This window comes from Amblyomma mixtum, chromosome 2, assembly GCF_055824585.1.
Source record: "Amblyomma mixtum isolate Tamu chromosome 2, ASM5582458v1, whole genome shotgun sequence".
NCBI lineage: Eukaryota > Metazoa > Arthropoda > Arachnida > Ixodida > Ixodidae > Amblyomma > Amblyomma mixtum.
In genome coordinates, this window is record NC_143013.1 from 316,878,630 (window position 1) to 316,896,983 (window position 18,354).

An 18,354-nucleotide genomic window follows, 5' to 3' on the forward strand; every position below is an offset into this window, starting at 1 on the left:
GTTGCACAAACTTCTCAAAGTCCGACGTGCTGCCAGTGCTGCCGCGTATGCCAGATTTACTCGCTAATGCGATCATTCAAATTAGACAACCTACACAGCTTTACACGAAAAGTTCACAAATGGCGCGGTCGAAAGCGAAACGCGTACCGCAGCAGACAACAGAGTAGACCACGCTGTTCCGTAGGCAACTCTAGAACGCCCCCTATGATGTTTGCAAACACTGCCTGCTGTTTCCACCTTTCCTTCCATTCCATTACTAAAGCATGTTTCCACCTTTATTCTGAAAATGCCCTACGAATAGTAAAAGTACCTTTTTTGTCAACAGAAAGTCCAACCTTGTGAATCACACCACAACGCACGCGAGTTCCTTGCTGCTTTTCTTTTATTTTTCAACGCAGTAAAGGCGGCGCGACAAACGCAGCCGATGTAGAAAGTCGATTGCTGGGAGCAAGTTTTATTGCAGCAAAAACATTTTCTGAACAAAGTTTTTTGGTTTACATATGATTCCATTATGTTTTAACATAATTCCAATACGTTTTAACAAACATATAGGATGTAACTTTTGTTTTCTTACTATTTATGTTTGAAGTGACGTAACCGGAACTTCCGCTGCTGCTCTTTCGGGCGAACGGAAAGACGCGCCGCAGCGGCGTCAGCCGGAAAAAATGGCGTCCGCGTCGCCGCGCGCTCCTCGAAAACGAAAGCTGACACCGAGTACGTCGGCCGGTTTCGGTTTCGTTTTTTGCGACGAAAGCAGCGGTTATTAGTCGGGCAACAATGTACAAACGTTGGATTTCGGTTTCGACAGCGAGACTTCGCCTCGGGAGCCTGGAACGTCAGCGCGTACTTGCATGCAAGTTCTGTTTTCGTTCGCTGTGGGTTTTCTGCTGTTCATATGGTTTGTAATTGATGAGAGTGGTTTATGTTTGTGCTTCAGGGTCTTGACAACGTATGGCGAAGGCAGTTTGCCAAATGCTCAAGGTCGCGTCGCGTTTTTCAACCAAGACGACAGCTAGGCGTCCATATCGGCACATCGCTGCGGAGCGGCGCTCGGAGATTAGCTCGACTTCTCGACCTTTTTTTTATGCTCTTCACGGCGGAAATGATGAAGACCGTGGGCGGAAACACTAATAAGTATGCATAGATGAAGATTTTCAGCAAGTTCGGCGTGACGGCTCATGGGAAGACGTGAATCTGTTGGAGATGCTGATGTTCATTGGAATCATCATATACATTGGAATTGTTGACCTGCCGCGACTTTATTTCTACTGAAATACCAGAATAATCTATTCTGGCCCTCTGCCATCAAAAATCATTTCTCAAAATTGGTTTTTCGCTTTTTTTGTTTGTTTTTTTTTTGCACGTAACGGACCCGGATGCTTCAGTGGCGGCAGCATCTATTGGCAAGACTTGGAAAGTGTCCTGGCTTTCGAACCACATCGCTAAAACTTATTTCATTGATTCTGATGTTTTAGAGCTTGCCTAAAATGCCAAATTTTATCAGCTGGCTTTCAGGGAGCAGCTCATTCAAGAAATCTTAGGGTATGATGAGGGAAATGATGTCCACGCCCCCAATCCTCCCATAGAATCCATTCAACACCAACCGAAAAAAATTAAAAAAAGAAGAAACTGCAAGCTCGGCTATCAGAGAACAAGGGAGGAACAAAGATAAAACCTTATGTGAAGCACCTGTCAGTCTACCTCTGCTTCACATCTTCACCCCTGATTGCTCTTCACAGTGGCACCACAGTCATGACCCCTGACTTGACAGGCCATGGAAAGTGCAGTAATTTTTTCTCATAGCTGAAACTGTGAATAATGACAGCTATAAACATGTGCAACAGTTTGTATATTCCAGTTTTCCTCTAATCAAGTTCTGGATTAGTGCAGCCGGTAATTTTTGTTTTTGCTATATACTTTTTTTGTGTTTTTAGCAAATTTCACAAATAAATGTTTATTTATTTTCGCACACACAACTATTCTGTTTGTTTCATTCAGAAGTGTAACTAATAAGCTACAATTTCATGCATTGCAATATGTGCTGGGTGTATTAGTTCTTGTGAAAAAAAATTTTCTTTCCGTACATTCCAAATTGTCCATTTTTCTGCGGTAGCGAAAGAGCTAAACGGTACAGCAGAATAGAGTGCTGACATTGCTACGGTCGGGGCAAAAGCTTAATGCGGCTAACGTTTAAGGACCCTTTGCGGTTGTGCGCAGAGCGAAAGTGCAGCCAAACAAGTGCTTGCCTGTTGTTCACCTATAGCGACGGCGCTTTTGAACACCACGACGAATGCGTCGCTGGTGCACGGAGGGAAGCTGAGTGAGCCCAGGTAGATGTAGTAGTCCTGCGTCGTGTTCGGCAGCAGGTAGGCGAGCGGCATCGAGACTTCGGATTTGTTACCCCGGTGGGTCATGTGCTCCGAGGCGTTGACGAGTGTGTCCAGGAACGGGTTGTTCTGCTCCCTTTTCTGCGGGCCAAATATCGACAGAAAAACGCCTCGCGCACCTCTGGGTTATCCGTGCAGCCGGATGTTGACGCCAAGCGCTCATATAGCATCGCTCCCATTGACGACCGTAAGCGACCTGACGGTAGTAAGACTGCAATGCAATGGACAAGAACTATGCGTTCCCTGAACTGTACTATCAGCTCTGGGTCGCCCAACCGCTTCAAAACTGGGCACCAACTGCTTCCTCGCGCCTTTAATAATTAAAATGATGATTTGAAATCAATACCACGCTACAACTTCACCGCTTATTATTGTAATTATTCTTAGTAGGACACCGTGCAATAAGGGAAAAGGCTGTTCAAAAATGTGTGCATGATCTCAGGGATGACACCTATTCTCACCTCGAAAAGTATGACGAAAATGGCCAGGCCTTGGCCTCGCCGGACGCATTCAGTGGGCGTGGGCTTTTCAGAGGACACCAGGAGTTGGAGCTGCGAGTACATCCACAAGAAGAATCAATTATACTAACGTTCTCTGCATGCGGGAAGAGCGGCGCCCAGAGGGAGCCCAGTGACGTCGAAAGACAAGGCACGGGGAGCGAGATGAACATACACAGCGGTGTGTGTGTCCATCTTAGTATACGGACTTTCCTGACGTCACCAGTTGCTCCACGCATCAAGAACACCACTTCGCCGCGCGTTTGCTCTGATTTCTCGTCTCTCTCACGGCTCTGTAGGCCTGTAGGATGCTGAGACTACCCGGCAGCCCGACTAACGAAGACGACGGCACGCACCAACCCACCTGCCTGGCGCGAGTAGTTCAGAATCCGGCAGCGAGGCGATGGGATGCGTTTGGCGACAGCTCCGCTCTCTCATGGCTGAGCGACTGCATTTAGGATATATTTTGTGGAGGCCAAACACCGGCTTCTGTCTGGAATTCCCTTCCACACACCGCATCAATTTCGGATTTGGCTTTGCTAAAGTTTGCGGGAAACGTGGATTTGGAATTTAAACACAGCTGCGACCGATGCTCGTCACTTACATACGCCCCACTGTGCATAGGTTTCATTGCCTCTGTCATAGATTTTCCACTACTTTATTAAATACGCTGCTAGAAAATGATTCTGACGAAAGATTCGCAGGAGGTCTGCTGCGAGGAAAGTCGTTTCCTCACAAGTGAATCCGCATTCTCGGCCAGTTACACTGCTGGCATTCCTGAGGTCGCCGAACGATCAAAGCGCCTCTCTTCCCATTCAGTAACATTGAGAAACCATAAGCCTCTCATGCGCTCTGCTGTGAGGACGCAGTCCCTGCCTCGGCGGCGTAGTCCCTCTCGTCGATGGTGTGCTCAGAGCCCCGGGGGCTTGTCTCGTTGCCGAAGTGAAAGACGCCCTTGGACAGGTTGTAACGCGCGGGCAGTGGTCCCCCGTACGACTCCAGGTGGGCGCTCAGGGGTGTGATGTAGACTGCGGAGAGCAGAGCGACATTCGGACCAACAATCTTGATTGTGCCCGCAAAGCCGTGCGTTAAACAACTGGAAGTTGTTGTAGGACACTCAAAAACTAAATAATTAACTACTTTACAGCGTATTTAAGTACGCATGTTTGTATTTGTGCATTCCTGTTTTTATTCATTTGGATCGCTTAAGTGTGTTCATACTATCACGAGTGTTTGTTATGCTTGCTTGTTGATGTTCAGAGCCGCTCGCACGCTGCTTTGTCACAATTTGACGTGACATTCTACTAAATTTATAGCCAATGATAGCAGCCATCCACAACTTACTCTACGTCGTTCAAGACTGTGATGATTGCTTAGCGCGCTGTACCTTGAAATATCGTTGTCAGCTTTGTGGGAATCCTGGCTTTCCGCCGTCGCCTTTGCGCGGCTGTGCCGGCCTCCCGCGTTGTTTCTCCTGTTTCCCTTGCTCCCGCCTCAGGCGGTGGAGAGGCGGCTAAGTGACTAATCACTGTCATTTGGCCACAGCTCCGCCCGGCTCCCCAAGGGCCTTTGCGATTGGCGCCTTTTGGCGGGAATTCGGGACCCGCTTTTGGCGGCCGCGCACCGCGCGACCGTCCGAGCGGGGCCCGGAGAGAGAGATCCCTCCGAGACAGCGTAAGGTGCGTACGTTACTGTTTGTCCCTGCCGGCCTTTGCCGCTCGGACCAGTGCTTACTCGAGCTCGCCCGCACGTGTCCTCTGACCTGCAGCGGCTCGAGCCTGTCCAGCGGGGTCCAGCGACCTCCGACAGGCGTACCTTGCGTTGATTGCCCACTCTCTCTCGCAATCGGCCCAACGGTCGACACGAGAGGGAGATCACAGCACTGCCGCGGGGACATTCTCCTGCAGCGGCGTGCTAGCGGCGCGCATTACTCGAGTCGCTTCGTGCGCGCAGCGGAGCCTTGCTCCTCGCGCGCCCCCGGGACGGGGTGACTATTGAGTGTGTGTGTACTGCTGAAGGACGACGTGAATAAACGTCTCCTTTGTGAACTTGGAGGCCTATTTCTTTGCGGCGAATCGCTCTCCTCCCAGCGGAGGTTGAGTGCACCGCATCGGTGTCCCAGTGTGTGTGTGGTGACGGCTGATCGGGGCCCTTGGCTCGCGCGAAGCTCGACCCGCGGGGTTGGTGGCTCTGTCCACTTAGAAACCCACAACTGGCGCCCAACGTGCTGCGCTCACGCCTTTGATGGCGCATTAGCCGAGCAGGTCGCCTTGACGATCACGCTTGCGCACCATGTCTAACACCCCCAGCGGGGCACTCGGCAGCTACATGTCGGCTCCCTACGGAGTTATAGCGTCATTTTATCCGCTGGCTGCTGTTCCTTCGAATAGGTAGACAACGTGGTTGACCGCGGCCCCCATTGGGGTTTACGGCGACACAACCCAAAATGTCGACCACGCGGCTCCCATTGGAGCTGTATCGGAAGCACCCTGCGGTGCATCCGCTGGTCACATGCCTCAGCTGTGCAAGCTTTCCGCCCAGTGCGAAAGCAGTTCGTGTCACGCTGCCGCAACCGGCAGTTTCGAACAGCAGCAGCCGTGCCCCGCGAGCAGTCAATTCTGCTCTGGAAACGGCTAGGCGCTGGCCCGGTTCCCTGCGGAAACCGCGCCGCTCATCGAACTAAGAGCGTTGCCTCCCTCGTTCGTGCAACCCGCCCAAGCCTCCACTGAGGCAGGGGCGCAGTCGCTGAGGCCGGGGCTCCATTGAGCCAGATGCGGAGAAACTTCGAGCCATACTCGAATTTCCCGCGCCCAAGGACGTACGCGGCCTGCGCCGTTGTGTGGGAATGGCCACTTTTATCGTCCTGTGCCCGCGTGCAGGCACCCTTGACCTAGCTCTTGGGAAAGACTGCCGCGTGGCGATGGGAGCCCGAGCAAGAGCGATCCTTTCGCCTCCTGTCTAATGCCATTGCCGAGACAGCGCAGCTCAGGCTACCCGACCTGACCAGACAGTTCGTAGTCCAGACTGACGCGAGCGATCTGGGTTTAGGAGCAGTTCTCCTACATGAATTCGATGGCGTGCTGCAACCGCTGGCCTTTGCCAGCCGCTCCTTGCTGCCCTCGGAGAGGAATTATTCCGTGACCGAGAAGGAGTGCCTCGCCATCGTGTTTGCACTGCGCAAATTCGACGTCTACCTTGATGGAACGCAATTCGTGGTGCAGACAGACCACAGTGCGCTCAGTTGGCTGATGCGGCTCCGCGAGCCTGCGGGTCGGCTGACGCGCTGGGCTCTCCTGATACAGCATTACGACTTTTCCGTGCAGTATCGAAAGGGGAGCACGAACGTGGTAGCTGACGCGCTATCCCGTGCCCACTCGCCAGCGGCGCCTTGACGCCTGTAGGCGGAGGGGGCGAAACAGCGGACGAGCCGCCGGGCGGCAAGGAGGGGGAGCCCGCAAACGGGTTAACCCATTCCGCTAACCAGGCAAGCAGCGCTTCGCAAAGCGGACGAGAGGCAAAGCTCTTCGTGAGCGCCTCGGAATTGCCGACGCGAACGGAAATTTTGGCTGCAAACCTGAGTAGGGACGAGACCAGGCTCCCCTCTGGGATGACTGGAATCGTTTTCAGCCGTAAAGAGCTACTGAAAGCCCAGCAAAATGACCCGTTTTGTCGCGAGGTGAGCGACGGTCTCAGGGAGATGGAGCGCCGTGACGCTACTTGCATTGTAGCGGGCGCAGGGGGGCAGAAGCCAGCGTGTGTCGCGGCGAACCCCGGGGATTCATATTTGCTGGACCATGACGGGCTCGAGCTGCAGTACATAGCCACCGATGACGAGTCCATCGACCCGTTCAAGGTGGTTATCCCCAAAAGTCTGAGAGGCGCACTTTTGCGATTCTCTCATGACGAACCACTGGCCGGTCATCTGAGTGGCTCCAAAGTTTTTGCAAAACTGAGTCAATCGGTGACGTGGCCCGGCATGAAGCGTGACATTTTCCGCTATTGCCGTTCCTGCCATGTCTGTCAAGCGGTGAAGTCACGGGGCGGCAAGCCGTCTGGAATGATGAAACCGATTGACAGTGTGCGTCCGTGGCAGATGGCCACCTGCGATTTGATGGGGCCTTTCCCCAGGAGCAAGCAGGGGTTCATAGACCTGAAGGCCTACGCGTCACGGTCTGACGAGCTTGCGCCGGTACCCATTGGTATCAAAGGCAAGCGCAAAGGCACAACTGGTGCTGCGGAACGCAAGCGTACGGAGCACCGGTACAATCTGAGGCGACGGTCACCGGTGTGATTGATGCCGGACGGCGGACTTTTCCGCAACCGAAGGCACGCAGCCTCAGCTAGCTGGCGAGCTTTCTCGTCAGGCCCTACCCAGGCGAAGCACGGTGTGTTATTTTTTTTTTGTTGTTTTGGCAGCATGCTCTGTTCCAGCCTTGTGTGTTTATCAGTTTATTTATTTGTTTGCTTGAGTCAGTTTCTAGCCACTTTCGTTTCCCGCTTGCTCGTCTGTTTTTTGTTCTAACGTACCGAGATGTACATAGGCAAACTTCAGCCCGCTCGTGCTCACTGGGCCGCGCCAGTTGTGGGTTTCTAAGTGGACAGAGCCACCAACCCCGCGGGTTCGAGCTTCGCGCGAGCCAAGGGCCCCGATCAGCCGTCACCACACACACACTGGGACACCGATGCGGTGCACTCAACCTCCGCTGGGAGGAGAGCGATTCGCCGCAAAGAAATAGGCCTCCAAGTTCACAAAGGAGACGTTTATTCACGTCGTCCTTCAGCAGTACACACACACTCAATAGTCACCCCGTCCCGGGGGCGCGCGAGGAGCAAGGCTCCGCTGCGCGCACGAAGCGACTCGAGTAATGCGCGCCGCTAGCACGCCGCTGCAGGAGAATGTCCCCGCGGCAGTGCTGTGATCTCCCTCTCGTGTCGACCGTTGGGCCGATTGCGAGAGAGAGTGGGCAATCAACGCAAGGTACGCCTGTCGGAGGTCGCTGGACCCCGCTGGACAGGCTCGAGCCGCTGCAGGTCAGAGGACACGTGCGGGCGAGCTCGAGTAAGCACTGGTCCGAGCGGCAAAGGCCGGCAGCGACAAACAGTAACGTACGCACCTTACGCTGTCTCGGAGGGATCTCTCTCTCCGGGCCCCGCTCGGACGGTCGCGCGGTGCGCGGCCGCCAAAAGCGGGTCCCGAATTCCCGCCAAAAGGCGCCAATCGCAAAGGCCCTCAGGGAGCCGGGGCGGAGCTGTGGCCAAATAACAGTGATTAGTCACTTAGCCGCCTCTCCACCGCCTGAGGCGGGAGCAAGGGAAACAGGAGAAACAACGCGGGAGGCCGGCACAGCCGCGCAAAGGCGACGGCGGAAAGCCAGGATTCCCACAGCTTTAAATTGCGCGCGGCCGAGGGCGACGGTGATTCTTTTCTTCGACGACTGCCGACAACGTTTTCGGTTATCGGCGCCGCCAAGTTGTTCAGTTCTTTGAGGGCAAGTAAGCCAATTAACAAATTCATTTCACTGCCACTTCTCGTTCATTGTCTACGGCGTTGTCATCACCACTATATGAGAGCATAAGGGCGCACAGCCAGCGAAGCCTGTAGCACCAACTTTGGGCAGCAGCTTGAGTTTTGGTTGAGGTATGCGTCTGACCCGAATAGTGGTAATGAGCAGGTAGGCTGGCAAAGCGCACAGAGAATGTTGTATTAGCAGTGATAGAGCTAATATAATAACACTCGAGGGAAATCGACGTACGGCTCTCACGGCCGACCGCTCCACATTTTTGTAAATACTGGTGGCAGCCATTATAGTAACGCCTTTTGATATCGTGCCGCTCCGACGGGAACCAAATTTATTTATTTATTTTATTTATTTATTTCAGATACTGTCAATCCCTTTGGGATTTTTACAGGATGGGAATATAGTAAGGTACAAATCGATTACAAATGGAATGGTATACATTAAAAACACTGTTATTTGCAAGTAATTACTTGAGTATGGGAAAAAAAACAGATAACAGAAAATAAAACACATAACGAAAGAGCATTTTTCACAGAAAAGGGCGCAGTTTTATACATTGTAAGTAATATGTTCATACAGATGCTGTTATATGTAGTGATAGAGTGGTCTGTTGTACTTGTATAATTATGATTTAATTATCTATTTAATTATCGCGCAACTGTTCTTCTACCAGAGTTACAAATTTCTGCAAAGATGTATTAGTAGCGATAGAGGGGTTCAAACTATTCCATTCTTTTATGGCAAGCGGTAAAAATGAATATCTGGGGGGGGGGGACCCTTTCCTCCTCTTTCTGCATGGCGGCGACGGTGTTCTATGCAGTCACGTTATCTTGACTCTCTAGCGGCGTCAGCGGCATCCAGCGGTATCAGTCGGTCGTTATCAGTCGGTCGCTGCTAGCGCTGGGGGGATGAAAGGGGGGCGGAGCTGGTTACGAGGCCGACGACGACGCGAAACCCAGGAACGGACGCCAAAGAGCTGCGCTCTAAAAAATGGCCGCCATTATCAAGTGCCGGAAACGACGAAGAAACGGACCACTTGGCCCAATCAGTAGCTGATCGGCCTCGTAGTGGTGGGATTTCGGAGGCTCCCTGCTTCCCGTAAAAACCGCTTTGAGAGGGCACGCGGCCCAAGCCTGCACTGGTAGGAACGTAGATGCCGAACGCAAGAAATTTACAACGCTGCAAACCACGCACGCGAGCGGAGACCGCTTTTTGTTTCAGGGCATCTGCTTTTGTCCTTCTGTCACCGTGCGGACATATAGCGCTGCTATTATAAACTTTGCACAACCCTTTTTTTCAATCAGAATCACGACAGAAGATATTGGCTTTGGATTCATTTCAAACAATCGAGGGAAGCACCTCAGCAGAACGCCACGAGCGAGGAAATAGATCGCCATATGCCGCACAATATTCGCTGTATGCTGTCCTTCAGAAACGCATGCGCCTTGAGCGTTCGCAAGATCCTTGCCCCCCCCCCCCCGTGCGTCGTTGCTACGGGAGGCTGATTCTTCTTTGTCCAGTGTTCGTTCTATGCACTATAGGCTGTAATTTGTGATATGTACGGTGTGTTAAAATAAGGTCATGGTGTTTCTGGGTGGCCACCCACTTTGTATACATTTGTGCGCCGCCGCGGTGGCTCAGTGGTTATGGTGCTCGGCTGCTGACCCGAAAGACGCGGGTTCGATCCCGGCCGCGGCGGCTGGAATTTCTTTGGAGGAGAAATTCTAGAGGTCCGTGTGTTGTGCGATGTCAGTGCACGTTAAAGAACCCCAGGTGGTCGAAATTTCCGGAGCCCTCCACTACGGCGTCTCTCCTAGCCTGAGTCGCTTTGGGACGTTAAACCCCATAAACCAAACCAAACCATACATTTGTTTTGCCCTCGGTCATGAGTGTGTTTCCAATGTTTTGTTTGTTTGCACTGTTGAATAAACTTCCCTTTTATTCGTGTGCTTCGTGCGCGTTAATGCTCCCGACGGTTACATTGCGCTTCCGCATGGTAATCTCGTATTGAACACTTTTGCACAGTGCCACAGTAGGACTGAAAATTGAAAACACGTTTTTGAGGAAAGGAAATGGCGCAGTACCTGTCTCGCATCTCGGCGCACACGCCGCGGCGCAAACGAAGGGAGAGAGGAGGGAGTGATAGAATAACGGAAGAAATAGGTGCCCTATTGGTGGGCCCCACCGGTGGCAGAACCTGCATCTCAGGGCAGTGGTGCATCGCTTAGCCACTGCACCACTGCGCCGGGAGGGGACTCCCCGCGGTCTATGAATGTAAATTCGAGAACGACCAATTCCGCATATAAGGACATTAACCTATTAACGCTCTCGAGGCATAACCTTACACATAAAGGCAGGAAATATTTCAATTTCCGGTGCGCAACATATGAGTACGAACACGTAACCGTGGTCGAATTTTTCTACCCGCGACTGTATAAATGTGCGTCCTGCGAGCCGAATATATGCGTGAGCACTCACGTGCGTGTCCTCCATTCTCGATGTTGAAGCGGAAGGGCACATTGTACCCGAGGAAGTAGATGGGCTCGAAGCTCTTGAAGCTGGTCTGCAAGAAGTTGATGTTGACCGGAGACTGGCCAGGGCCCCCGCACGCGCTCTCGAATGCCGGCCAACCAGCCTCGCCTGCGCAACGCGTCTCTTAATGTTCTCGGGTATGCCCTGTAACTCGCCTCTTGCAACGAAACTTCACTACTGTATCCATTGATTGAGTGCAACATATAACGTAAAGTGCGCTCTCCTTGCAAGTGTCAGCGAGAAAGCAGCTAATTTACTTTAATCCCTCTTAATTCCCTTATTTCAATGCAACTCTCCCTTGCTGCTTTCCTGGTATATTACATTTTTTTATCGGCTTCTTTCACCAACGTTACTTGGTGTTACAGCTTGAGCTAATTTGCAACCGAAAGTTAAATTCTCCAGTTCCGGCAGCAAGAAAAATCCCGCGTGCATTAGCGTGAGTATTTTCGCGTATCTTTTTCCGAAATAAATAAACCCGCTCACTTTTGGTATTGCTGGCGTCCATCGCCGTGGAGTTCCCGCACTGCGGCGTCTTGTAGGCCCACCTGGTGCCGTCGCAGTACTCGCCCCCTGAAACCGGTGTTCACACGCAAGCACGTCTTCACTTTTGAATTCAATCTTCATATCCGGTTTACTAAACACGAAACACGGTAGTTTCTGCTAAGGCGAAAAGTATGTGCAATAATTAGTTACGTAAAAGTTCAGTGGCACCGTAAAGGAGTCCTCGGTCAGCTAGACTCACAACGGGGCTGCTGGCCTTCTTCGTTATTGATAAGGTAGCATTTAGTTTGCTGTCTTCTAGAAGGAAGTTCTCTCATTGGTCACTTAGGAGATGACGTCATCAAGGCGACGCCAACCTACAGGAACCAATCAGAGAGCTCAGCCAAATTTGAAACTCCGAAGAACTCCCAAAATTTGGCAGTTGGCAGAGAGCACTGCAAAATTTGAAATAAATTCCGAGGGAGCCCCAAAATATGGCATCCCCCCCCCCCCCTCGGGAAAAAATTGGCACTTGGCCCAACGCCCAAAATTTGGCAGCTGCGCCACCGCCATCATTTGAGAGTTGGCCCACAACCAACATTGGACAATTGGACAGTTGGCCAGTCCCCTAAATTTCGCAGTTGGCCCACTTAAGATCAGTCAAGTTGAAAGAGTGGGTGGATTTGCAGTTTTGGCGCGATAAGGTGGCGTTATGTGAGAAGGGCGCGGCAAAATCTGGTTTCTTCTGGTTTTGGCGGTAAAACGTGGCGTGCTGGGAAAATCATATATATGTAAATGTAAATTGGTTTTTGAGGAAAGGAAATGGCGCAGTAACTGTCTCACATACCTCGGCGGACACCCGAACCGCGCCGTAAGGGAAGGGAGGAAGGTGGGAGTGAAAGAAGAAAGAGAGAAAGAGGTGCCGTAGTGGAGGTCTCCGGAATAATTTCGACCACCTGGGGATCCATAACGTGCACTGACATCGCACAGCACACGGGCGCTCTTGCGTTTCGCCTCCATCGAAACGCGGCCGCCGCGGTCGGGTTCGAACCCGGGTACTCCGGCTCGGTAGACGAGCGCCTTACCACTGAGCCACCGCGGCGGGCTGGGAAAAATCATAGGAAAATGTGGTTTCAAGCGGTTTTTGGCGGGAGACGATGCCATATATATGTGCGGTGGTGGGGCGCCGAGCGTCCGTCTGCCAGAAGCTCAAGAATAGAGAGGACGCATGTCGGAGTGTCTCTGAAGTCGTTCTTTGTGAATTTGTCTACGTAAAATAGTGATCTTGAAGGCCACCTAATTTAATCGCAGGAAACACATTGGAATTATCACTTACACGACAAAACCGACAACCTAAATGCTCTCGCACTTCCTTCTTTAAGGAATCGTTATGGCGGTCCTTAATTTTTTTTCCTTCCCAATTTTTTACACTGTACTGTTGCATTACCTGAACAATAAACTGAAGCGTGTATGCTGTGGATCCTTAAAGATGGAAAAGGGCAGAGAAGGGGAGGTAGTGCTTTCTTATTAAGCACGTGTACGTTGCGTTCGTCGGGTGGGGTTTGCAGCCTTCGGGCTGCTGCCGTGTATCTGTTGTTTCAGCCAGCGTCCGTTCCGGCGGACGCGGTTGTTGCGACGCGCGTCTTTACTCTCTCTTTTACTCTGTCCTCTTATCTTTCAACTCTCTTTTATCTACACGTGGCACCGGTGGTGGCTCGGCTTGAGCCAGTTGGCAGGCCCGTGCACTTTTCCTTTTCATCCTTCTTTCAGTCGCAACCAACCAACCCGTTCGTCGGGTTTTTGCGGTACATAGGCAACATGGGCTATCTTTCTTTCTCTCTTCTTTCACTCCCGCCTTCCTCCTTTCCCTTACGGTGCGGTTGTGGTGTGCACTGATATGTGAGACAATTACTGTGTCATTTCCTTTCCTCAAAACGCAATTCTCTTTCTTTCTTTCTTTCTTTCTTTCTTTCTTTCTTTCTTTCTTTCTTTCTTTCTTTCTTTCTTTCTTTCTTTCTTTCTTTCTTTCTTTCTTTCTTTCTTTCTTTCTTCCTTTCTTTCTTTCTTTCTTTCTTTCTTTCCTTCTTTCTTTCTTTCTTTCTTTCTTTCTTTATTTATTTATTTATCTATGCTCCGCGCACAGGGTTTATATCTGTCGATCGGTTGCTTAAAGAAACTATACCATTTTTCAAAAGTGACAGTTTATGTAAAACGGTAATTTTTTGTAATAACTTAAAGCCCATGTAAAGTCCACCATTGAATTTTCTTATATAAGTAACAATGAATAGGATTCTGTTCAGTGAAAGACAGGTAGAAATGCTTTAGACAGAACTAGCGGCAAAGGCACAAAACTGACAAAGTTTCTTTTCTCGTTTGCAGTTAAGGTTTTAGTATTTATTTAGGGGTGGGACTTCCGGTTAAAACAAAAAAGAAAACGATAAGTCGAATTAAAATGCTGAAACCCGATTTTAACCAAAAAAAAAAAAAAGGTCAGTGTCCACGACATGCACGCCCCAGCTAGCTGGCTGTTTAAAAGGAAAAAATGGCTGAGGCTTAGCTAAGGTTAAGCCTAGTCAGATGCGAAGCATATTGATGGCTAGGCTTGGTAATACATGGCTTTCCTTGGTTGAATACTTGGTCATTTTAACACAACCACTAGAAGTGTAGCAAGGATTGCCGTGGCAGCTATATACGGGATCATCGGCGAATTCAATGCAGAGTGTACGACCGCTGCCCCAGCACCGGCTACAACAGCATTCTTGGCACCCATGGAAAGTACATTGGAAACACCCTTAGTTATTCCACCACCGCTACCATTCCCTATAGACTGTATTAATGTACCCCCAGCAGCAGCAGGCAGCGCCTCTGATGTGGAGCCTCCACCGCCGCGGCCGACCGCGCGAGCCGGCAGCCCATCTCTCCTCTGCTGTGACGTCATGTTGTCACGTGGCGTCACGTGGTCACGGTGGTAGCTCCACCGCCGCGCTCGACGGGCTGTAGTGTAGCTCTAGTCATATGCTTCGCATAAAATAAAATCTGCAAGACACGGTGAGTATGCGGCAGCGTTGGATTGAATAGCGCCGTCTTGATCACTCCCCTTTTCAGGTCGGGAGGCTCACCTTAATCGTCAAACGCAGCAGAAAAGCGCGAGCGCATTGTCCTCACCAAACTCGGACATTTACTTCGTTAAGTAGGTTTCTTCACTGCAATTAAGGGCAGACGCGAAACCGCGCATCCACTCACATCCCAACGGCGACATGAATCGCCTAGCGTAGCGCCGCAGAGGCCCCGCGCCCTGTGCCGTTCCGAAGACGGATGCGATGAGCAGCCAGGTGGCCACCGGAGCTGTGGATGCATCTCGCTTTTCGTGGCGAAGGTCGACTGAGAAAGAAAAGCAGTGCTCGGCTACAGAGCGATGAAGCAGTGTTCGTGGCTTGAGCAGCCGATCTTCACCGATGTGTCAGAGCTGTTTACGCTCAATGATTAAGCTCAGACAACCAAAGTAATGTTCAACAGTCTCGAAAGGGAACAGCAGTTCACAGTCACTAGCGAGGGGCTGGAAGTGGTAGGAGAATGTCTGCTTAGGGCATGTAGTGACCGCTGACCCGGATTATGCGAGGGAAATAACTAGAAGAATAAGAATGGGGTGGAGCACATAAGGCAGGTTCTCTCAGATCATGAATGGCAGTTTACCAATATCCCTAAAGAGAAAAGTATACAACAGTTGTACCTTACCGGTACTCACCTATGAGGCAGAAACGTGGAGGCTAACAAAGAGGGTTCAGCTTAAGTTAAGGGCAACGCAGCGAGCTATGGAAAGAAAAATGATAGGTGTAACGTTAAGAGACCGTTAGCGGGCAGAGTGGGTGAGGGAACAAACGCGGGTTAATAACATCCTAGTCGAAATCAAGAGGAAGAAATGGGCTTGGGCAGGGCACATAATGTGAAGGCAAGATAACCGCTAGTCTTTAAGGTTAACGGAGTGGATTCCAAGAGAAGGGAAGCGTAGAAGGGGGCGCCAGAAAGTTAGGGGGGCGGATGAGATCAAGAAGTTTGCGGGGATACAGTGGCCGCAACTGGCAAATGACAGGGTTGATTAGAGAGACACGAGAGAGGCATTTGCCCTGCAGTAGACGTAACCAGGCTGATGATAATGACGATTTAGCACAGAGTTTGTTCGTTATAAAGGTCAGTAGCCTGCATTTATGCTGCAATGTGAAAAGGCCCGCCGGGACCACAAAATAATAGATGCCATGCTCGAAAGCTCTCTGTCCCTTATTGCTCAGGCGTGTGGACAGAAGCTGAACACGGACATAAGTAAGCGGTTAGGCCACTACGGCGCTGTGCCGTCGCCATTCGCAGTGGAAACAGATATCGTGCAGATATAGCAGCGATAGGAGCAGTGCGCCACTCACGACGAGGTAGCATATCTCATGAACGGCTTGGGATCGCTTGCTCTTCGTTCGACGAGCTCGGGAACAAAATGGACGAGCGGCTTGAACGAGATCGTCTTCTTCTTCGTCATGTTTTTCACGTGAGCAGGTTATGGTGGTGTTGATACTGGGAACAAGCCAAGGCAGTCATGATCTACTGTGGTACCAACGGATACAGACTTAGCTTTATGAATTTACGTTCTGCTCCGCTGGGAGCCACCCAGTGGAGCGCCAGCGGAACGTAGCGTGAGTAAAGAGTATTAGCGCAGCGTCTAAAATGCCCGAATGCTGTGCTTCCCCACCTATTGGTGAAAAGCGGAGTTACGCAGAAACAAATACCTATCACAGCAGCGAGGTTTCGGAGAAGTATTTTCATAAGCATGATATCTGGATCTATTTTATGATCTGATGATTTCCTGCATCCTAAGTATTCGCGGACCAGGAAATCGTGTCATTCACGACAGCTTGAGGTCTCTCTAACTAGGGTGCGCTGCCGGATCCCACCCTTAAATTTTTATTTGAACAAGTCTGGTTTGGCGGTGTCTCCCGTCTTAGCATTCAGTGGTCAACAAGAATCAATAGACCATTTCTTGTTGTTTTGTCTACGCTTCTCCATGATGAGGTGACGGTTTTTAGAGAAACCACTACAACAGCTTGGCCTTAGTTTGAGCAGCCCGATCATATTTTCGTTTGGCGCCACCGTACTTGGATACAGCCACTGGTCTGTTTTCACCGCCATTCAATTTTTTTTACTGGAATCCTATCGGTTACCTTGGTAACATTTTTTTAGTTATCATTATCATGTTTTTTCTTATTATTACTTTTATTACTATTATTCTTGTTTCTCTCTTCCCTTTTTAATCCCCTCATTCCCTTCCCCAGTGCAGGGTAGCCAACCGGAAACCTTTCTGGTTAATATCCCTGCCTTTTTCCCTCTCTGTATCTCTCTCTCGCCGCGGTGGCTCAGTGGCTATGGTGCTCGGCTGCTGACCCGAAAGACGCGGGTTCGATCCCGGCCGCGGCGGTTGAATTTCTTTGGAGGATAAATTCGAGGCCCGTGTGCTGTGCGATGTCAGTGCACGTTAAAGAACCCCAGGTGGTCGAAATTTCCGGAGCCCTTCACTACGGCGTCTCTCATAGCCTTAGTCGCTTTGGGACGTTATACCCTATAAACCAACCAACCAGCCAACCAACCTCTATTCTTTTTTTTAATCCCTCGGCTACAAATCACACAGAGTCCATCTCCCGCGTGCGTTATGCATTTCCCGTTTCTTTTTAGTATTTCTGCTTTCTGTTGACATTTATCTTCCCCAGCAACTGTATTTTTTGTCCACGGGAAAAAAATTCACCACAGGAACTCTCTGCGCATGCTCAGCGGTACGTTCCATTGTTTTGGCCGCACATGACATTAGGAATATCGGTCTGAGGTTGGTAAGTGTGGCTGCTTTCCTGGTTTTGGGATCATGATAATGTGGGATGTTCTCCATTCCTCTGGGAGGGAGCCCTCGCTCCAATGCTCGTCGATGTGTGAGAGCAGCGTTTCTTTGTCTGTGTTAGGCAGGTTGCAGGACAAGAGTATATGTGATACCGTCAGCGTTTAAAAGTATTCCAAAACATTAAAAATTATTATTTTTTTTTGCAGTGGACGATGCAAAAAGGGGCTCGGCGTTCAACAGAAGTTTTTACGGTGTGAAATGCATGAAGCTTATGAAATGTGGGGTCAGCCCTAAGTAACAACTTTTGAGAATGGCTGTGGCAACGCGAGAGCTTCTAGCGGCTTCTTTTAGCGGCTTCTTCTGTGGTCGGCCACGGAAACACACAAAGAACGTCAAGTTTCATTTTTTTTTTTGAGCACCTACGAAGTTGAATTTAGCGCGAATAAACATTCATGTTGCGACCAAACGTGTGGAGTGACGCTGGTCGCACACTGGAACGTGAAGAACTTAAGGATAACACTGCGTTTAGGACTTGGAGGCTTACAGATCTCGTTTGGATTGTTTATTGCTATCGAGATTTTAGATGATTTTCGTCAAAAGAAGGTTACTTTTTCACTTGATGCATTACACTACCACACCACGTAAAATATGTCCGAGTGGCTTGTTCAAAGGTGCAGAGACGTGAAGACATTGACTACGTCACTGCGCTTTCTCTTTTCTGTTCAGTCTCTAATTGGGAGTTGTAATTGTTTATCTACTGGGGATTATAATAATTATTCTATGAAATAATTCGCTTACTCTCTTCTTCAGCTTGCTTCGACTTCTCCAACTTACAAACTTACGTCTATCGACGCTAGCCTGACAACTGTACACAACAGCCTTAGCTCAGCTTTGTTTGTGTAAATTCTGCTCACTTTTTCTTGCCCATCTGCATCACCCGCGACCGCAAATGTAACAGCCTCGAACCCTCCTAGTCCGGTGAATTATGACAACAGTGCTAAAACTCGTCAAGAATTTCTCAACAAAGACCACAAAAAAATAGCGAGACATGACATGGCGAGGTAATAGAA

At 50.3% G+C, this 18,354-nt stretch overlaps 1 protein-coding gene across 1 annotated transcript in view; it reads right to left on the reverse strand.

The window, feature by feature from the left end:
* Positions 1-15,843, reverse strand: part of LOC149365074 (carbonic anhydrase 1-like) — a 43,524-nt gene extending 27,681 nt beyond the window's left edge. Inside the window, exons 1-7 of the mRNA XM_089568782.1 lie at positions 15,831-15,843; positions 14,659-14,796; positions 11,419-11,505; positions 10,882-11,043; positions 3,761-3,912; positions 2,849-2,938; positions 2,247-2,468 (exon numbers count right to left, since the gene is read on the reverse strand). Of these exons, the coding sequence (XP_089424908.1) occupies positions 2,247-2,468; positions 2,849-2,938; positions 3,761-3,912; positions 10,882-11,043; positions 11,419-11,505; positions 14,659-14,796; positions 15,831-15,843 (864 nt within the window). The remainder of the gene's footprint in view (positions 1-2,246; positions 2,469-2,848; positions 2,939-3,760; positions 3,913-10,881; positions 11,044-11,418; positions 11,506-14,658; positions 14,797-15,830) is intronic.
* Between the last annotated feature and the right edge of the window lie 2,511 nt (positions 15,844-18,354).